General features: G+C 54.2%; 2 protein-coding genes across 7 annotated transcripts; one reads left to right on the forward strand and one right to left on the reverse strand.

Moving 5' to 3' along the window:
* Window positions 1-18: 18 nt before the first annotated feature.
* BABAM1 (BRISC and BRCA1 A complex member 1) lies at window positions 19-8,210 on the reverse strand. Of its 6 annotated transcripts, none has more exons than XM_032627167.1 (10): window positions 8,056-8,169; window positions 7,656-7,745; window positions 6,815-7,153; window positions 5,502-5,560; window positions 4,787-4,907; window positions 4,627-4,705; window positions 3,871-3,895; window positions 1,779-1,908; window positions 1,497-1,583; window positions 20-522 (listed from the first exon to the last, which is right to left on the reverse strand). In XM_032627167.1, the coding sequence occupies exons 3-10, from the start codon at window positions 7,100-7,102 to the stop codon at window positions 319-321; spliced, it is 993 nt and encodes a 330-aa protein (XP_032483058.1). In that variant the 5' UTR covers window positions 7,103-7,153; window positions 7,656-7,745; window positions 8,056-8,169; the 3' UTR covers window positions 20-318. The 6 variants fall into 6 exon arrangements, with proteins under 6 accessions (XP_032483059.1, XP_032483058.1, XP_032483060.1 ...); XM_032627169.1 differs by having other exon boundaries at window positions 33-522; window positions 7,656-7,784; window positions 8,056-8,171; XM_032627168.1 differs by lacking the exon at window positions 7,656-7,745 and having other exon boundaries at window positions 19-522; window positions 8,056-8,210.
* Window positions 8,211-10,843: 2,633 nt separating this feature from the next.
* On the forward strand, window positions 10,844-18,973 carry USHBP1 (USH1 protein network component harmonin binding protein 1). The gene is made up of 12 exons (XM_032629068.1): window positions 10,844-11,359; window positions 11,454-11,602; window positions 11,833-12,271; window positions 14,472-14,597; window positions 14,773-14,909; window positions 15,081-15,221; window positions 15,498-15,665; window positions 16,287-16,536; window positions 17,087-17,308; window positions 18,011-18,117; window positions 18,330-18,452; window positions 18,709-18,973. Exons 1-12 carry the CDS (start codon window positions 11,297-11,299, stop codon window positions 18,896-18,898), a joined length of 2,115 nt encoding a protein of 704 aa, XP_032484959.1. The 5' UTR covers window positions 10,844-11,296; the 3' UTR covers window positions 18,899-18,973.
* Window positions 18,974-20,611: the final 1,638 nt, after the last annotated feature.

Raw genomic sequence — 20,611 nt, forward strand, 5'->3', positions numbered from 1 at the left:
AATTAACACAAGTTGATCGTTGTGGACCTGGGTTAGGGATTCTCAGATTTTTATTTTGATGGCAAAAATCACACAGGGCACAACAAGAATCACAACTGAAAAACTGGGAGTGGGATATGGGCTGGGAAAGAAACACAGGGAATGGGTGTCCAGAGTCCCTGGGATGCTTCCTGGAATCCTAGGTTCCCTTCAGGGCTCCCCAGGTGCCTTGGATACCTCCTAGACCTCCCTCTGGGGGTCCCACAGAGCCCAGTGTGAGAACCAGCATTCTGGGCCGAATGTCTCATCGTATTAGAAGGTTGGATGTACAGGGACAGTTCAGACAGTGGCCTCAGCCTCGGCGGCTTCATCGTCCTCCTCCAGCAGGCTGTAGGAGGCGTGGCTTTGGCAGGGCCGCTGCAGCGGGTGAGCCAGAAGCTTGGCCATACAATTGTGCAGCTCAAGGGCTGGCCCAGCCAGCGCCACCTCATACTTATAGCTGGTACCCTTGGTATCCAGGCTTCCCATGAAGGCAAACATGTCCTATGGGGCCAAGGAAGGGCTGTTCAGGCAGAGGTTCCCCTGACAGGCCCTCCCTGTCCTGGAGGGCCTCCCAGGAGGGGGCCTCAGGAATGGGTTCCGAAGGGTAAAGAGGAGTTTTCGAGAAAACATTCCCACATTCAGCAAACATTTCCTGCCACCCACTCAGTGCTAGGGACCCCAAGAGGTCTCAGTGCTGGAGCCCCTAGTCTGGAGAGGCACAGTCGGATACAATGACCTCAGCCCCCATGCTGATCTACCTTGAGGAGCAGGGAAGTTTTCTCCAAGTAGGGACTTCCCGTTTCGGTACTGAAGTATAAGTAGGAGCTGGGCTCAACCCCCTCTGCTCACAGTTGGGTAAAGTGATGCTCAGAGAGTTAAGTGGCCGACTCGAGATGCCACAACTAGTTCAGGGCTGGGATGTAAAGGACCAGCAGAGCCTGGCAAGGCAGGGAGGGAAGCGTGCTCCAGGCAGAGGACACAGAGAAAGCGAAGGCAGGAAGAGAGAGAAGCAGGGGATGCTGGGGATGAAGTGGACAGGACCCTACATACTCATGGGCCACTGTCCCAACAGCCCCATTAGTTCACTGAAGACATGTGGGAAATGGAAGTTGAATGACCATGATCCAGCAGGACCAGGAACGCTAAAGAGAAGACTAATGGCAGAGCCGTGCGTGGGTGGGCAGGGATGGGTGACTTCCCTCCTCCTGATGCCAGGAGAGCACAGGTGCCTCTGAGCCTATTGCCAGGTGCCACTCTGTCAGAGACACACTGTGTGACCCTGGCCTAGTTGCTGGCCCTCTCTGAGCCTGTTTTCCCTCAGCACAGATCATGAACTAGGGGGCTGGCATTAGATGCCCTGAAGTCCCTTAGTGATTCAAAGCCCCCCTTTCCCTCAAGGCCAGGGCAGGTGGGTTCGGAGCCATCCCATCTGCACCTACATCCGCCTGCCACCCACACCCACAGCAGCCTCTCACCTTCCAACTCATCTCCTCCTCCTTCTCGTCGGCGCCGTTGTGGATGTAAACAACATCAAAGAAGAAATACGGGCACTGGAACATTTTCTGCAGGGGAAGAAACCTAGCCTTTGGGACTTTGGTCACCCCATGCCCCCATGATCACAATTTCCCAGCTACTGCCCAAGACTCTGGGAACCTGACTCTAGGCACCCCAGCTCCTGTGGTCAGGAAGTCCCTCCTAGTGTCTAACCACCATCCTGCTGGCTGTAGGCATCCCTCCCTCTCCCAGGCCTCCCTCACCTTCATGGGCTCCGTCAGGGAGAACTGGGGCTGGCAGGGTGGACGACTATAGACCAGGATGGTTCGGACCACGTACGGCGGTGGAATCGTCTGCACATTCTCTGTGACTGGCAGCTCGGTCTTCTGTTGGCTGCGCCGCAGGGATGGGGGACAGGTCAGAGCACACCCTGGTAGCACACCCCTATTGTCACCCTCAGAGAGCCCAGCTCCTCACCGTATATGTGAGGCCCCACCTGACCCCTCCCAAGTTCACTGTTGCCTCTGAGCCTTCCCACATGCTGTTCCCTCTGCCCCAGCGCCTCCCCAGCTTCGCCTGTCTGCCTGACCTCTCCTGCTCCATCAGAGGTTTCGCTGACCCCAAAGCTAGGGCCTGCTCAGGCCACCCTCAGCACCCTGAGCGTCCCCCATCACGGTGCTGAGCTGGACCTGCGCTACCAGCCCAGGAGACTCTGAAGCAGGGACCAGATCTTATATGCAAAGTCACTGCCCAGTTGCCCACTCAGCCACAGACGGTTCTCACATTGAGTACAGGGCACTAGGCAGACAGAGGGCTAATGTCCTTAATATGTAAAAAACAAATCTGATCGCCAACAAGAAAAAAGCCGACATCCCCCTAGAAAAATAGGGAAAGGGAACAAATAGACAAATTTACTGGAAGAATACTGAATGGTTTAAAAATGAATGAAAAGAAAAGCACAGCAAAATAAGATGCGGCCTCTTCCCACCTATCAGATGGGCAGGACTTTCAGGTGTGCGAGCAACCCCGGTGCTGGGGGAGGTAAACAGGGTTAATTTCCTGAGAAAGCGCTTTGGCAAAGTCTAGCAAAATTAAAAACACACACCACCTTGTTCCAGCCTGTTCTCCATTAGGAATTTACCCCATAGATTCACTTCCAAAATCTGCTGAGATGGGCAAAACCACCTCCTTGGCTACCATCAAGGGGCTGGCAAAAACAGGGCTTAGATTACTTGGGCCCACAAGCTAAGAACCTTTTTCATTTTTAAACGGTTGGGAAGAAAGAAAACCAAAAGAATATTTTGTGACAATCAGAAATGTGAAATTCAAATCAGTGCCTGCAAATAAAGTTTTATTGGCACACGGACACGCCCACTTGCGTACCTGTGGCCTGTGGCTGCTTTCTAATTAAAATGGGCAAAGTCTGGTTGCCAAGACAGAAACGATGTGGCCAACAAAGTCAAAAATATTTACTATCTGGTCCTTTAAAGAAAAAGTTGGCTGCCTCCAGGTTAAAAGAAAGTAGTGGGTCTTCCCTGGTGGCGCGGTGGTTGGGAGTCCGCCTGCTGATGCGGGGGACGCGGGTTCATGCCCCGGTCCAGGAGGATCCCACGTGCCGCGGAGCAGCTGCGCCCGTGAGCCATGGCCACTGAGCTTGCGCGTCTGGAGCCTGTGCTCCGCAGCATGAGAGGCCATGGCGGTGAGAGGCCCGCGTACCGCAAAAAAAAAAAAAAGAAAGTAGTGGAGGGACTTCCTTGGTGGTCCCGTGGTTAAGAATCCGCCTACCAATGCAGGGGACACGGGTTTGATCCCTGGTCTGGGAAGATCCCACATGCCGCGGAGCAACTAAGCCCGTGCACCACAACTACTGAGCCTGCGCGCTACAACTACTGAGCCCATGCATTGCAACTACTGAAGCCCATGTGCTCTAGGGCCCGCAAGCTGCAACTACTGAAGCCCATGCGCCTACAGCTCATGCTCTGCAGCAAGAGAGGCCATCGCAATGAGAAGCCTGTGCACTGCAACAAAGAGTAACCCCCGCTCGCCGCAACTAGAGAAAGCCTGCGCCCAGCTACAAAGACCCAGCGCAGCAGTCAGTCAATCAATCAATCAATAAGAAAGTAGTGGAGAACCACTGGGCTGTCAGAGAATAACACAAAGGGCGAGATTTGAGAAGGAACCTCTTTTGCAAAAATGCTTCCAGACAGGTAAGTGAGCAATTGTTCCAGTGAGAAAGGGTGAGAAAGGAAGGCTTTAGGCCTCCCTAAAGGACTATTTCTGGGCTGTTTGGAGCTTTTACCCAGAAAGGGTTCTTCTCTTCAAAGGTGAACAATAATTTCCCCATGGGGGACTTACATGAGGCTGAAGAGACCTTCCAAATCTGGTGGGAATGCTAAGGAGAGTAGAGCAGCGCATGGGTGGGCAGGGGTGGGTGGCTTCCCTCCTGATGCCGGGAGAGCACAGGTGCCTCTGAGCCGGTTGCCAGGACACACGCTGTGTGACCCTGTCCCAGTCGCTTGCCCTCTCTGAGCCTGTTTTCCCTCAGCACAGATCATAAACTAGGGGGCTGGCACCAGATGCCCTGAAGGCCCTTACTGATTCAAAGCCCCCTTTCCCTCAGGGCTAGGGCCATTCTCCTCATGGAGAGAGCCATGGGTGCCCCTGTCCCCCTCCCCTCATTACTGTTTTCTTTGTAACTCACAGGGATCATATTATATTTAAGTTCTGGGCTGCAGTGAGCCTTTAATGTTCAAGTTAATATAAAATGTGCTATGCCCAGGTTGGAGGGGCTGTAGCAATGATTGTGACTTTTCAGTCACATACGGCCATTTGCTGAGCACCGACTGTGTACTTGGCCCTTCATGAAGTGTTCCCCAGGTGGATGCATTTTTGACATCCCGAGTCCAAATCAGCTGTTTTTGCTTCTGTATTCTGACTTTATCTTCACAGCGACCCTGTGGGGCAGGAGGTTTTGTGGCTCTCATTTTACAGATGAAGAAACTGAGGCTCAGAGACGTGGCTGGCCCAAGCCTGATGTGGAAGAGCTGGGATCTAGACCTGAGCCAGGCCGAGCCAGGCCGCTCCCCGGGGCTCCCTGTGTGGAAAGGATACTGAAGGTGGAGCAGGAGGCCGTCTCCAGGTCGTAGAGGCAGCTGCAGAGTTCTCGGGGATCAGAGGTCAGGCCGGACAGCTGCAGGGAAGCATGGGACTCAGCGAGGTGCTCCCTCAGCTCCAGGGGACCCCAGGGCACCCAGCCCTGCCCCAGCCTCACCCAGGCAGTGTCATCGTTCACCACCACCAGCGCGAACTCGTGGCTCTTGTCAATCTTGTGTTTTGTCCGCACGAACATCTCGATCATTTTCTGGGAGACGTTGAGGGCATTGGTTTTGGAGCTGGGGAGGGCCAGAGGGTGACCGGGTAGTTAAGGCCCAGGTCATGCGGCAGTGGGGGCAGCAGAGCCCAGCCGCGAACCCAGCCTAGCTGACCCCCCCTCCAGCTCTTGCCCTCTCCGATGGGTCCCTCTGGGCAGCCTGGGTCTCACATCTGATCTGTGGGAGGCACCCCACCTTTGCTCAGCCGCGGGTCATCACGAGTGCCAGGGAGGGCAAGGCAGGCTCGTCCTCAGGCCCCATCCAGGCCCTGCCACCTGACCCCAATGAGACTTAGCTGCCCAGGGGCAAGGGTTTTGGAGTCCGCCAGGCATTGGTCTGAATCTGGCTCTGCCCATTTGCTGGGAGGCCTCGGGCAAGTCATTTTGCTTCTTGGAGTTTCCGAGTCATGGCTGTGACCTGGGTGGCGTGTGATCGCTCTCAAGTGCTTAGAACACAGCCCCAATGGGCCGCAGCTGTATCATTACCAGTTATCATTGCTACTCTCCAATAGCGCCAGGCCCCGGGGGTGAGTCTGAGAGAGACAGCCCTGTGTTTTTTGGGCTGGGCCCTTCCTAGCCATAGCTGCAAGCTCAAGCCCCCAAATATTCCTCTCACCTATTTAATGACTCTAGCTTTGGCAGCGACATTTCCTCCGACAGGTCCAGGCAGATGATCTGCAATGAAGTTGAAGGGTGGTGAGAGCTGTGACTAGCAGCACCGGGCAACTGAACATTAATGCAGGCCCCCACGCCACTCTGCTGGCCCTCTCCAAGCAGCCCCATTGGAAAAGGCCATATGATGACTCCCAATTCCCAGCTAAGCCATCCACTTTAGAAGGAGGCAGCTGAGGGAAAAGAGCACTGAACTAGGAGTCCAGGTTGATGAGTGAACAAACAAACCAGAGAACATTCAACACAGAAACAAAAAAACAAGGGAATAGTAGGATGAATTGTGGCTCTCTAAAAGATAGATCCACCCGGGACTTCCCTGGTGGCGCGGTGGTTTAGGAATCCGCCTGCTAATGTAGGGGACACGGGTTCGAGCCCTGGTCTGGGAGGATCCCACATGCCACGGAGCAACTAAGCCCATGCGCCACAACTACTGAGCCTGCACTCTAGAGCCCGTGAGCCACAACTGCTGAGCCCGCACGCCTAGAGCCTGTGCTCCAGAACAAGAGAAGCCTCCGCAATGAGGAGTCTGCGCGCCACGACGAAGAGAAGCCCCCGCTCGCCGCAACTAGAGGAAGTTCGCACGCAGCTATAGACCCAATGCGGCCAAAAATAAATAAATAAATTTAAAAGATATATCCACCTGGAACCTCAGAATGTGAATTTATTTGGAATTAGGGTCTTTGCTGATGCAATTAAGGTAAAGATCTTGAGATAAGTTCATTCTGATCTAAGAACAAGTGTGCTTATAAAAGAAAAGACTGGGGACTTCCCTGGCGGTCCAGTGGTTAAGACTCTGCGCTTCCACTGCAGGGGGCACGGGTTCGATCCCTGGTCAGGGAACTAAGATCCCGCATGCCGCTCGGCCAAAACAAGACAAACAAAAAAAGAAAGAATAAAAGAAAAGAGAAGACTGGGAGACACAAAGGGGAAGGCTATGTGAAGACAGAGACAGAGATTGCAGTGATGCAGCCACAAGCCAAGGAACGACTGGAGCCACCAGAGGCTGGAAGAGTCAAGGAAGCCTCCTCCCCTAGAGCCTGCAGAGGGAATGTGACACGTTCATTTCAGACTTCTGGCATCTGGAACTGTGAGAAAATGAATTTCTGTTGTTTTAAGCCACCGAGTTTGTGGTAACTTGCTGTGGCAGCCCTAGGAGACGAGAACAAAGGGACTGTTTTCCAGAGTGGATCCTAAAAGACTATGTGTAACCCAAGGTTCCCTAACACCCCGAAGCCACTGGTCAAGCCCCTCACTTACCACTTTCTCTGGACAGTTGACCCTTGGCGTCCGCACCTGGACCTCTGGGGCTGGTGGAGGCACCTGCCACGGCTTGGGACCGGCTCCGGGAGGGTTGGCGGTCCCGTCGTCAGCACTGGCCGCCTCACCCTCGCCCTCGCTGCGGCTGCCCACATTGGCCTGGGCCCCCAGCGCCCGGTCCTCCGCCCCCTCAGGGTTGGAGCGAGTGCGGGGTCTGGGCTCAGCTGACTGCTCCTCTTCCTCCTCCTCCTCCTCTTCAGCGGGACTGCTGGGCTCCGCCACCTCCATGGCTCCTGAGTGGCTGGATGGAGTAGGTATGGGGGAAGCCAGGATCCTTCCCTTAGGGGTTTTAAAAGCATTTGGTTATTGGGCAGGAGAACAGGGCATGAGTCGCTTACTAAGAGTAACTCCTCTCAGGGCCTCAGTTTCCTCATCTCTAGGATGGGTGCCTTTAACACTTATCAGCCCAGCATCCACTCTGACTCGAGACAACAGTCTCCCTTTTTTTTTCGGTAGGGCTAACCCCTCCCCTCCCCATTTTGGCTAGTGAGCCACTGTGAATGGCTCAGAGGTAGGGACAGGACCCAACACACGCCAGTGAGGGGCAGCTCTGAGACTTCCAATAGTGCTGTTAGAGAAAAGGAACTCGTCAGAGTTGCAAAGATGGGAAGTTACAAGTCGAGAGCTGCTAGGAGCCTCTTTTGCCTCCAAGAAGGAAAACAGAGCTTGCCTGTAATGATGCTGACCCAAAAAACGACAGATACACTTCTGAGCACCTGAATCCAGCTATGCCTAAATTCCCTTTCTTGCTTAAACCAGATTGAGTTGGGTTTTTTGTTACCTGAAACTGAAGAGGTCTTGGTGAATAAAAGAATAATAACTTCTAGGGTTCCCTCCTCCGCAGCGGAGCGCTGGCTGCCTAGGGGGGTGTCTGCACACGGAAGGGGAGCAGATCTGGTATTACAATTCCCTTGAGGAAAAACAGGACGCTAGTGGAACAGTCTGCCCATCTGGGCAATGGGTGCGGGCTGCCGGGGATGGTCTCTGAGCCTTGCAGTCCCCACAACCTCTAAGGAAAACACAGCTTAGCTGCAGCAAGAGGGATGGAGGCTAGACTGCAGGAGAAACCAGAGCTGAAGGCGGAAACCTCAGGGCAAGTGAGGGGCTGAATTTGTGGAGCTAGGGAAGTTGGGCCTCTAGGGACGGATCCCGCACGCTTTCACCACCCAACTCCTGCTCACCGTAGCGTGAGCCTCCCTCCGACTCAGCTGCCGACTCGCTAGGAAACCGCCATCTTTGCCAGCCGGAAATGGTACGGCGCGGCCGCCACGCCTCCTGGGAAATGTAGTTCAGCAGGCAGCAGGCCTAGAGGAGAGATGTATGGGACGAGGCTGGAGAGCCTTGGAAGCTGATAGGCTGATACTGTTCTAGGAGGTGGGGTTTGGATTGTGATAGACTGGAGAGGAGCTGAGGGGGGCGGGATCTGGAATGTGATTGGCTAAAGTCAGATAAGGCGGAGCTTTTATGTTTCTGGCGGATTCGGACTGCGCGGGTCAGCGTTTCTACCGTAACAAGGCAGAGTGGAGCTGGGTTTTCAATGGGACAGTCTGAGAAAGATGGAGAAGTCCTAGTTTGCAGTGGGATTAAACGTAGCGGGACTGAGTTGGGTGGGATTTAGAAGAGGTGGGGCTGATTGGTGATTAATAGAGTTGACTGAACCTCAGTGAGGGGTTTTTGCGGCAGAGGTGGGCGAGGTCCAGAGCCCAAGGGCCCTCCCAATTATTTAATTCTGCTCCTTATTTCACAAATATTTGCAAAAAATAAAAAATGCTAAGCCAGAACTATTTCAAACCACCCTTCCTTCTTCATGCACAGTTCTCCCTTCAGCTCCATAACCATTTAAAAACTGAGCCTCAGTTTCTTTATTTGTTAAAGTCTGCTAAGCCTGTCCACATCAGCCAGGCTCTGGTTCAGTGACAGCCCAGAGGGGCTGTGGAAAATGAGCCTTGAAGGATGGAGAATTTGCTAGAAAAACAAGAGGAGGAAGGTCATTCCAGGCAGAAGAAACCGCCTGGGCAAAAGTCTGGAGGCTTTGAAGAGCCTTGGAGTGGTGGAACCTCTCACAGGTTAATATGGCCAGAGCAGAAGCTAAGAATGAGAATTTCAATGCCCCGGGTACCCCGAAGTCAGAGAATTGCAACTTCTCTCGCTACTACCTTTGGGGACACAGAAACAGGAAGATTCAGCCTCATAGCTTCTGTCAGTGGGACCAGGAAGATTCAGGCTATCCCAGGCTCTGCACAATTTACACAGAAGTGCAGAAGCAAGGAAGGTGTGTTTCAGGCAGAGGTTAAGGCATGGCCAAAGGCACCAGGGTGTGAGAGAACTGAGAAACTTCAGCTGTTCACAGTGGAGGTTATAGCGGCTAGAGTGTGGAGTACACATTGGTGCCAGCCGCAGGCATAATTTTTTTAAAGACCTTGAATGCCAGGCTGAAGAGCTTGAAATGTTTCCCAAGGGCAATGGGGAGCTATGGAGGGTGTATGAGCCAGGTAGGTGAACAGTGAGATCTCTGCGGCCTTGGTGGGGAAGGGTGTGGAGGGATGGCTGGGGAGCCCAGGGAGGGAGCTGGGCTGGTATCCAGGTTGGGGAGGAGAGGCTTGGGCTGTGACTATGGATGGAGATGAGGAGGAGGCCCTTTAGAGGTGGATGCAGGAAAAATGAGCAGGATGTAGGGACCATCTGGGCTCTGAGGAATCCAGCATTTATGGAGAAGAAACAGTAGCTGGCAGAGGAAACAGAGATGGGATGGTCAGAGGTAGTAGGGAACAAGGAGGGTGCCTTATGATTCAGTTCCCGATGGTGCCTGGCCATGTGCAAATTGCTTGTTAAAATTTCTATAACACTGGAACATATGTATACACACGCACACACACACGCACACACAATATGGAATATTACTGAGCCATAAAAAAGAATGAAATAATGCCATTTGCAGCAACATAAATGGACCTAGAGATTATCATACTAAGTGAAGTGAGTAGACAAAGACAAATACCATATGATATCACCTATATGTAGAATCTAAAAAAAATGATACAAATGAACTTATTTACAAAACAGAAATAGACTCACAGACATAAAAATCAAACTTGTGGTTACTGGGAATTCCCTGGCAGTCCAGTGGTTAGGGCTCTGCACCCTCACCGCTGAAGGCCCAGGTGAGGGCCTGGGTTCAATCCCTGGTCGGGGAACTAAGATCCCACAAGCTGTGTGGCACGGCCAAAAAACAAAGGAGGGGGGACAAAAAAAGAAAAGAAAAAAACTTATGGTTACCAAAGGGGAAGGGAGGAGGGAGGGATAAATTAGGAGTTTGGGATTAATAGGTACATACTACTATATATAAAATAGATTAAAAAAAAACAAGGACCTATGTATGGCACAGGGAACTATATTCAATATCCTGCAATAACCTATAATGGAAAGAACCTAAAAAAGAATAAAAAAAGAATGAAAAGAATAAAATCACTTTGCTTTACACCTTAAACTACTACAACATTGTAAATCAACTATACTTCAATAAAAAGTTGTTTGTTTTGAAAAAAAAACAAACTCCCATGACACTGTCGGCAGATATAGAAATTGAGGCTCAGAGGGGATCATCACTTGCTCAGGGGTACCAATCCCAGGTCTGTCTGTGACTTGAAGTGGAATGAGAACTCTGACCCTGACACTGAAGGTATAGGCAGAGGAAAGAAGTTCACAGGGGAGCCAGATGGAGAGCCTCAGCCCAGGGGAGCATTCTAGCTTCCAAGAAATAAAATCCAAGGGTCAGAGATGGAGGAACCACGGGCTTGGAAGCAGAGGCGAGGAGGGACTGACATAGTGGGAGCTGGACATATGTCCTCCTGCTGGGGCTGGAGGAAGCCGCTGTCCTTGAAGAGGAAACTACACAATAACAAGTCACATGGCCGGGGAGTGGGCTTCCTGTTTCCTGGCTCCTCCCAGGCTGGCCTTGGCCAGGCCAAGCCTGAGTAGGCAGTGGCCAGAGTGACCCCAAGAGTGTCCAGGGACTTGGTTTTCTGACCAAGGTGCCCCCAGAAGAACAGGGAATTAGAGCGGGCTGAGGGGACCAAACCCCAGGATTGGAATCTCTGGTTCAGGAGAGCCCTGGGGAGGAGAGAGGACTGTTGAAGTCCTCGTCCCAAGCCCATATAGGGGAGAAAGGGGAGCAAAGAGGTAGTGAAAAATAAAGGAGGCAGAAAAGAAAGAAGAGGTGAGGGCAAATTTGAGAGGTTGTGAGCTGACCGTCAAGGGAGGCATTCAAATCAACATTGATAACTCAAGATCCTTTCAGAGAAGTGAAATCAATGCCTATATCACAGAACAGGAAATTGAGGCTATCATTTGCTTTGAGCTGAGATCAGGTGGTGGTTTTAGGGGGTGAGGAAGGAGGAGGATTCAGGGGACCCTGATTTCTGGATGACAATGAGTGCCAGGGCCACACGGCCCCGAAGCCGGCGAGGGAGGCACGCCGCTCTGCCTGTAAGTGTCCCCCCTCCCTGCCACACCCAATTCTGCGAGACCCCAGGACCCAGACCTGCCTGGCTTAGAGCTCAGCTCTGGGGATCATTTGCAGGGTGAGCTGGACCCTGTAGCAGAGAGTTCAGAAGAGGCTGAGGCAGCCAGTGGGAGCTCCGAGCCGGGCCCTGTGCCATCTCAGGATAGCTGCAAGCCAGAGCCTCTGGGCCCTGAGGCGGAGGCCAAAGGGCAGGGCCTGGAGAGCAGGTAAGGCCCACTTGGTCTGTGTCCCCCACTATAGGCCTGGCACATCTTTCCCACCCATAGATCTGTTTATGTCCCTCCCCTACTCACAAACATGCCATGGCTCCCATTGCCCTCAGTCTGACTTTCGAGGCCCTGCGTGATGCAGTCCCAGCCTTGTTACAAAGCCTCTTTGTGTTAGCTACCCCAGATGACCCCATTTCCAGATCTTTCCATCTCTCACCTCTTCACAGGACTGACAAAGAAGTTGATGGGGAATCTAGCAGGGGACGTGCTGCAGCCCCCGAGGGGCCCTATGAGCCTGCCCAGGAAGCCCACCAGGCCCCAGAGGCAGCCCCACGGGACAGGGAGAATGTCCTCTCTGGACCCAGAGCCCCTGACGTGTTTCAGACTCTCCAGCAAGCTCTGAGCTCTCTGGAAGCGGCTGTTGCTGCCTGGCGCCACCAGCCCCCAAGATGTCCTGGGCCGTTGGAGGCAAAGGACAGAAGCGAGGGGGGACCAAAGCCCTGCTTGGAGCAGGAGCAGGCTGGGAGCTGCCAGCGGGATGCAGCCCGATTGACTGAAAGGAATGCCTGGTTGCGTTTGGCCCTGGGCAGCCGTGAGGACGAGCTGATCCGCACACAGAACTCCCTGAAGGCCTTCCAGGTTGAAAAGGAGATGCTGCAGAGGGAGGTGAGTGGGGCAGGCCTGCCTCCCAGGGCTCCCTGGTGGGAGGGATTCAGCAGGCCTGTTGTAGGACACATTCAATCATTTGTTCATTTGTAAAGCTTTTGTGGAGGCTTGGCTGCTGAACCCCAAAGAGACAAAGGTCCCTTGCAACCTTAGTTAAGGTGATCAGAGAGGCCCAGTGAGGAGGCGGCAACACTTGAATGAAGACCACAGGGAGGCAAGGGAGGAACCATGCAAGGAGCTGGGGAAGAGCATTCTAGGCAAAGGGAACAGCATATGCAAAGGCCCTGAGGTTGGAGTGTGATTACTGTGTTCAACGAACAGTGAGGAGGCCAGTGTGGGGCTGAGCAGGAGGAGACAAGGGTACGGACGTGGTGGGAGCAGATCCCGGAGTGCCTTGCGGGCTGCAGGGAGGATTTGAGCTTTTGCTCTGAGTGAGGTGGGAGCCACAGAGGGTTCCGAGCAAGCAAGCGTGGAGACCTGATGCAGGCATTCACAGGCGCCTTCTCGCCACCGTGGGAGGAACAGCTAGTGGAGGGAGAGGCTGGAATCTTGGAGATCCAGGAGGAGGCACTGGTCCAGACATGTAAGGGATGGAAGCTGTGGAGGTGGTGAGAAGTGGACAGATTCTGGGTGATGCTGAAGGTGGAGCTGGCAGGTGGGGTGTGAAAGCTGGAGAGGGGTTGAGGACGAGCCCTGGGTTGGGAGCCTAGGAGACTGGAAGTGAGCCATAGGGAGCCTGCGGGAGGGGTAGGTTTGGTGGGAGGGAGACCAGAGCTGTTTGGGCCTTGATCAGCTCAAAATGCCATGAGCCACCCACACGGGGCATTAAAGGGACAGTTCTGTGTCCAAGTCCAGAGCCCAGGGGATGTCAGGGTAGGAGGGACACAGGAGGTGAGACTTGGGGCTGCGGGAGCCCAGCATGAGGAGTGGGGCTCATTTCCCTACAGAGTGGAGCACATTTACCAGCTGGGGAAGAGGAGTCTTTTTTAAAAAAATTTACCCAGTCTTTTTTTTTTTTTGCGGTATGCGGGCCTCTCACTGTTGTGGCCTCTCCCGTTGCGGAGCACAAGCTCCGGACGCGCAGGCTCAGCGGCCATGGCTCACGGGCCCAGCCGCTCCGCGGCATGCGGGATCTTCCCGGACTGGTGCACAAACCCGTGTCCCCTGCATCAGGGCAGGCGGACTCTTAACCACTGTGCCACCAGGGAAGCCCTTTACCCACTCTTGCCTCTGGCAACCACCAACCTGTTCTCTGTATCTGTGAGTTCAATTTTTTAAATTTTTGATTGATTGATGGATCAACTGATTGATTTATGCCGGGCCGCACGGCTTGTGGGATCTCAGTTCCCCGATCAGATTGAACCCCGGGTGACCGCAGTAAAAGCACTGAGTCCTAACCACTGGACTGCCAGGGAATTCCCTTGTTTTACTTTAGACTCCACATATAAGTGAGGTCATACAGTATTTGTCTTTATCTGGCTGATTTATTTCACTTAGCATAGTGCCTTCAAGGTCCTTCTATGTTGTCACAAATGGCAAGGTTTCTTTTTTTACAGATGAATAATGTTTCATTGTATAAATGTATATACCACATCTTCTTATCCATCTCATCCATCAGCGGACACTTAGGTTGCTTCCATGTCTTGGCTCTTGTAAATAATGCTGCAATAAACATGAGGGTACAGATGTCTTTTCGAGTTAGTGTTTTGGTTTCTTTTGGATAAATACCCAGAAGTGGAATTGCTGGATCATGTGGTCATTCTATTTTTACTCTTTTGAGGAAATGCCATGCTTTTTTTCCATAGCGGCTGCACCTATTTACATTCTCACCAATGGTGCATGAGGGTTCCCTTTTCTCCACATCCTCGCCAGCACTTGTTATCTCTTGTCTTTTTGATGCTTGCCATTCTAACTGATGTAAGGTGGTATCTCATTGTGGTTTTGATTTGCAGTTCCCTAAGGATCAGTGATGTTGAGCGTCTTTTTATGTACCTGTCGGCCATCTGTATGTCTAAGGAAAGAGAAGTCTTGAATGGCTGAGTGACTTGTGCAAGGTTATACAGGGAGGGGTTTGGCAGGATGAGTGTCTGGGGGTCCTACCTTCCACCTGGGGCTCTTGCCACTGCTCCAGGAACAGGTCTTAGGGAAGGATGGTGGGTGCTTTGAGCACCCAGGCCTGACATCCCCCATTCCCCCACAGGTCCAGGAGCTGCAGGATTCCCTGCTGAGGCTGAAGCCCTTCCCACCTCCCTCCTGTGACCAGGCAGGCGGCTCGGGTAGTGGTTCCAGCAGCTCTGGGGCTGATGGGGAGACCTGGGGCACTCAGGTGAGTGTGGGAAGCTGAAAATCATGCATGATCTTAAGATCCTTAGGATTCAGGGCCATGAGACCCAAATCCTGGTCATGTGATCCAATAACTTCTGGGGTTGGAAAAGACCTAAACCCGTGATGCTGGGCTCTCAGTGACAATCTGGGTGAATCAAGTCACCTCCTTCTGGCAGGATCCCTTCTCCCTGGCTCACCCCCTGCTCCGGCGCCTCCAGAGTGATTCCAGCACCCAGATGCTTGGGTCTCTCCCCATCCAGCTCCTTGCCCCCGAGATGCACATCATGGAAGCCCAGATGGAGCATCTCCAGGGGTAAGAGCCACAAATGCTGAGCTCATAAGGGCACTGGTGCCTCCCAGCTGGGTTATAAAGCCAGGAGTCTGGAGCTGGATTTGGGGTGGGGTGGGGAAAGGTGGAAATCAACTGGGTTCTAACTGCCCTTCAAGGCCTCTCACTTTGCCTCTTCCCCACCTCTGGAGGCAGGAACATTGAGAAGCTCAAATGCTTCAACCGTCTGCTGTCAGCTGTGCTCCAGGAGTACAAGGGCCGGTGTGAGGGCCTCAGCATGCGGCTGGGCCAGCGGGAGGCTGAGGCCACTGCATTGCGTCTAGCCTTGCAGTATAGGTCAGTGCACCCTGCCCATGATATCACTGACTGGGAGGGAAATGGGTGTCCTCAGAGGATAGCCCCAATCCCCAGAGAGAGACAGAGTCCTCACAGGAAAGTACTTTCCCTCACCACAGAAGTTACCTTAAGGCAATTTTAGTCCAAGTGCTGAAGGAGTTTACAAACTCCCAGGAGTGGGGGTGGGAGGAGTAGTGAGGGGTCCAGGAGCAAGTGAGGATGTCACCTACACAGCAAGATGGGTGTCCTGGAGCGCTCAGAACTGGTGTCCCACAGTGAACACTGTGAGGAGGCATATGGGGCCTTGCTCACTCTTCGGAAGGCAGACTCAGGAGCAGAAACCTTCATGGATGACTTGGAGGCGGCTGAGAAGGAAGCTCAGAGGCTTCTGGTGCAAGAGGAGGCTGCCATGGATGGAAGGATACTGCAGGATCCACGTCCAAGGTACCCCTGGGAACCCTGGGGACTGGGTGGGCCAATGAGTGGGGCTCTGATTGGAGAAAATGGGGCTCCCAGAACTGGCCACATGTTGGGGGTTGGTATGGCTCCTATGGTTGGTATGAGGCCTGCTGGAGTTGGCTGGTTGCTACACAACAACGTTGGCACAGTGATGACAGCCATTGGGGTTGGTATAGGACCCACCAGAGTTGGCATGAAGATGGATGATGGTGCCCACTGATTAGAAAGGGCATGATGGAGCTTAATGGGGTTGGCTTGATGTTGGTACCCACTGGCGTTGGCATGATGCTGCCTGACAGGGTTGGCAAGTTGAGTGATGGTCCCCATTGGGTTGGTGTGATGGCATCCACCATGATAACATGAGTGACTGTGCCCATCGGCATGATGGTGTTCATCCATCATTCATCATTGACGGCTGATGTTGCCCATTGGGGTTTACATTATGGTACCTACCATGTCGGTTTGACCATGCCCAGCATAGATGGCATAGGAAGGACCCATGATGGTCAGCAAGATGGAAGCTGATGAAGCCCACCAGGGTTGGCACGAAGTTAGCACAACCATGTCCAGCAGTGTTGACATAGGCCCCTCTTCTGTTTCCTGTAGCCCCGAGGGCAGCAGTGTGGATAGGCCCACACCACAGGAGGTGGCTATACAGCTCCAGGGCTACATCCAGCGTCTTCAGGAATGCCGTGCTCTGGTGAAGATTCCCCCAGAGCCTGGTCCCACCTTGGCACCCATGTCCGCTGTGCCCCGTGCAGAAGCCATGGTGCAGGCCATTCTGGGGACCCAGCCTGGCCCAGCCCTGCCCCGGCTGGAGAAGATGCAGATCCAGGAGGACCTGGTGGCCACACGGGTACACATGGGCTGTGGCCACTGTGTCAGTCTTTCCCGGTGGGACCAAACTCTTTGCTGAGTCTGAGAGAGATGTGATTCAGGGACCAATTAGCAAGGGAGAGTTTTGCTGGGCTGGGGACAAGCTTCCTGGAGGGAGGAGTGTTGGAGCTGGGGTTTTGAGGGATGATTAGGAATTCGTCCTCTGGAATTCAGTTTCTCACAAGACTTCCAATCTGGCTTTCCAAAATGCCCCTCCTATGGAAAAGAGATAGGGGCAGGGGACATAACCTGGGGGTTATAACCTGGCATGAAAGCTGAGGTTCTGAATTTGGAGAGACTCAGACACTTCCACTGAACTGCTACTTGACCTTGTCTAATCTACTTGCTCTCTCTGAACTGCCATTTCTACAGCTGTAGTTTTTATGGATGATATTTCCCATCTTGCAAGATCATGGCGAGGGCTGGGGTTCTTGCCTGACCTGCTCTCAGTGGGCGCCTCCTAGAGCCTCATTTTCCCCAACAATTGACCCTAGAGGTGCAAACCCTCTACCCTCTTCTTGGTCTCTTAGGAGACCCTAGCAGACCTGATGCTTCGGCTACAGCTGGTGCGGCGGGAGAAGCGGGCTCTGGAGCTGCGGGAGGCTGCCCTCCGAGCCCAGGGCCCAGCCCACGTGCTCCTGTTGGAGCAGCTGCGCTGGGAGCGCGCAAAGCTCTGGACTGGTGGGGCCAAGAGCAGTGGTGGAGACAGCAGTGGAGGCGGGAGCAGTGGAGATGAAGAGGAGTGGTCCCAGGTGAGTGGCCCTGCCTGGACCTGATAGGGATAGCAGTATATTACTGGCTATGTGGTCCTGGTTAATCATAGCCCCCTTTGAGCCTGTTTCCATTTCTACACACAAAAAAAGGAGTTGAATGTTTAAGCTGCACGTTTCTTTCTTTGAGGGTATTTAGCCCAATAAGCCCCAAGGGATTTAGTGTCTTCCAGTCACACCTGTGCCTCCTCCTTCCCACCCCCAGGCCGATTCATTTTCCCCCTTCAGCTTCCTTCCTGAGGCTTTCCTTTTTGCCCGTTACTGTCTAATCATGTCTGTCCTCTGCTTAAAGCCTTAGCAGCTTCTGGAACCCTCCTTTGAATCATCTCTCCTACCTCCAAGGCTTTGTAAGTGCTGTGCCCCTGCCAGGAACACCAGTCACTTTCTAATTAAGTCCTCAACCTTCTACAGGTCTGAGCTCAAACATCACCTCCTCCAGGAAGTCCTCGTGGACTGCCTGAAAATGAGATATTATTTATTCCCCTGTACCTTATTGAGGTACCTTTATTGGGTACTGTACCCTTATTGGGTACTGTACCCGTATTGGGGTATCTCACCAGAGTGGGGGCTCTGTGAGAGCAGGGGCTGTAGCCACCACAATCTGGGCAACTTCGATGTCCAACTTGGGCTGAGCACACACTCAGCCTAGGCCTGTGTCACTACCCTCCCTGCTGCGTCCCACAGGGCCCTCCGGCTGTCCCTGGTGGCAGCAGGGCTGTTGATGGAGGCCAAGTGAGCAAAGTGCAGAACCCAGAAGAGCTAGCCCAGGAACTGTCAGCATCACTCACCCGGTGTGTGCCTGGGTCCTGTGCTGGGGGATATGTGGCCTGGGTAGGGGAAATATGTGAGAGCCCGTGGGGGTGTTGCATACCGTGCAGGGCTGGGTATACACCTGCATACAGTTGTGTTCACATGGAAACATCTTGGGCAGGTGGGTGGGAGGAGGGAAGGAAGACAAGATTGGCTATGGCTGTGAGCCCCCCTCTCTCCATCCCTGTACCAGGGCTCTGGGCCTGCGGGAGCAGCTGCAGTCCTTGCGGGAAGAGCTGGAAGAGGTGGCTCAGAAGGGGCGAGCCCGACGTGCTCAGAGTACTGAGCTGAACAGTGATTTATGCAAAGCTCACAGGTAGGTCCCCCTATGTGACCTCAGAAGCATCCCTGGCTCTCCCTGGGCCTCAGCTTCCCCCCTGTAAGGTGGATGGCAGCTTCAATCCATTCCACACCTCCTCTGGTGCCTGATGTGTGTCAGCCCCTGCTGAGTGATTCTGGGACCCCAGGAAGACCCAATCTCAAAGAGCTCCCGTCTGGGGCTGGGAGTACATAGCCCCTGTCTTGGGTGGAATGGGGGGCTGTTTCCTGGCTCATCCTCCTACTCCCTCCAGTGCCCTGGTCATGGCCTTCCGTGGTGCCCACCGGAAGCAGGAAGAGCAACGGCGGAAGCTGGAGCAGCAGGTGGCACTAATGGAAGCCCGACAGGCAGAGGAGCTGGCAGTGCTGGAAGCCACTGCAAGGGCCCTGGGGAGGCCCAGACCGCCCTGCCTGCCTCCCCGGCCAGGGGGGACCTTTCTATAAGCCCTGCTCTGGTTGTGTCTGGACGTGCCAGATAGTTACGGCAGGTCATGTCATAAACTGTTTTAGGTGATGTTATGTCATGTGGCATGACTTTGCATGTTGAGGCGTGTTTGGTGTGATGGGGGCTGATACCTGGGTGTCTGGGGCTTGATAGTGGCCAGGCATTTGAGATAAACTTGGTTATCTTTGGCCTGACACCATGTGGCATGTGAAGAGACATGTCAGCAGGGTCATGCCAGAAGCAGCTTGGGCTGTGGGGACAGGATCCCCAGGGCTGGCTGGGGGGATTCAGGGTTCAGTGAGGTTACATAGCCAGAGCTGAAATTCCAACCCTTATCTGTCTCCAGAAGCCCAGGGAGGAGTCCACTGGGGCAGGACACACCTTCCCCTGCGCACCTCCTTCCCAGGGAAATGCTGGGTTTGGCCTGGCAGATGTTCCCAAGAGGAAGATACCCATAACCCAGAAGGAAGGCTGAAGTCTGAACACTTCAGGGTGTGGAACATTAGCTGGAAGAGCATTGCTCCCTGAGTGAAAGTAGAGGGAGGAGGAATCAGAGGTGGCTTTGGAATTTGCATTCAAAGAATGTGGAGCTAAGGTAAAGGGCCTCCGGGTGGTGAGCAAAGCAAAGGGAAGAAAAGCTGCAAGCAGTCACTCAGGGGGTTGGTACAGCTGTTGATGAGGAACTCAGAGAGGTGCTAATGGTGGGCAAAGAGGCACACTGCCCTCCAGGGCCTGGATGGCCCTTGGCCAGGCTGAGAAGTTGAGTCTTTCACCTGCCAGAGATGGGAGCTGTGGGAGGTGTTAGTAGCAGGCAACTGATTAGCATGTTATTTGCATAGGCCACACCCCTTGCCCTTCCACCCGGGTCTGGCAGGGTTGGGAAAGGGGGGCTGGGCTCGACCCTGCAGCTCCGGATTAGTGGCCAGCTGTCCCGTCTTGGGCGGTAGCTGAAACTCAAGACGGGGATTAGAAAGATTTTCATTCTCAGCCCGGTGGTGGTGGGGGCGGGGCGCGGGGTTCCAGGCAGCACCTGTGCGGGTGCGTGCGCGGCGTTACCGGCTCTCCCTGGGAGGGCAAGGCTGGCCTGAGGTCGGCGCTGGTAAGCCGCCAGGACTCAACCTGGTCCTCCGGATCCACAGACTCCTCGGGCAAGCGCTGGGGCTGGTGACCTTCGAACCCCTGGTACTCTCTCTGGACCAAAGCGGGCTTTGCAGAAAGCAGGCAAACTCAGGCAGGCAAGGTCGCCAGTGGCCGAACAGAGGAGCCGACTTTACCCCCCTCTTGTCCCTCTCCCTCCCTAAGAGTCTAAGTGACCTTAGCCCCGAGTCCCACCAGGTTGCCCGTGGAGGGGGGGGCCCGAGAGGAGACAAGGTCACCTGTTGGAGGATGGGGAAGGAGTTCGCGCTGGAGGTGGAGGCAGGAGCTGAGGTCGCCATTGGGGGGCGGGGGCAGGTTCCCAGGCCGCCCGGAGCTGGGTCTTGCGGTTCCCACGGGTGCCCCCGCGGCAGATGGGCCCAGGCCTCTTTGTCCCCGGTCCGCGGCCGCTGCAAGGTCAAATGTCACCGCGGGGCCGCGGGCAGGGGTCAGGGGGGCGGGGCAGGACTTCGACCCTCCCCCGGAGAGCCCAGGGTGTCGGGGCGGTGGAGCTACTGGGAGGGGGCGGGGCGGCCGCCGAAGGGTCGGACCAATCCGAGGTTCTGGGATCTGCTGCA

The sequence above is a fragment of the Phocoena sinus genome, chromosome 3 (assembly GCF_008692025.1).
Source record: "Phocoena sinus isolate mPhoSin1 chromosome 3, mPhoSin1.pri, whole genome shotgun sequence".
Taxonomy (NCBI): domain Eukaryota; kingdom Metazoa; phylum Chordata; class Mammalia; order Artiodactyla; family Phocoenidae; genus Phocoena; species Phocoena sinus.

Bases quoted from the DNA above. Each gene is read 5' to 3' on its own strand.
- BABAM1 (XM_032627168.1), bottom strand. From the start codon at position 7,102: ATGGAGGTGGCGGAGCCCAGCAGTCCCGCTGAAGAGGAGGAGGAGGAG. The intron at 5,561-6,814 runs GTAAGTGAGGGG...ACTTCATTGCAG, and splicing joins TCAACTGTCCAGAGAAAGTG to ATCATCTGCCTGGACCTGTC. The intron at 1,584-1,778 runs GTGAGGGAGGCC...CTTCCCCTGCAG, and splicing joins CCCTGACGGAGCCCATGAAG to AAAATGTTCCAGTGCCCGTA.
- USHBP1 (XM_032629068.1), top strand. From the start codon at position 11,297: ATGACAATGAGTGCCAGGGCCACACGGCCCCGAAGCCGGCGAGGGAGG. The intron at 11,360-11,453 runs GTAAGTGTCCCC...GATCATTTGCAG, and splicing joins GGAGGCACGCCGCTCTGCCT to GGTGAGCTGGACCCTGTAGC. The intron at 18,118-18,329 runs GTGTGTGCCTGG...TCCCTGTACCAG, and splicing joins CTGTCAGCATCACTCACCCG to GGCTCTGGGCCTGCGGGAGC.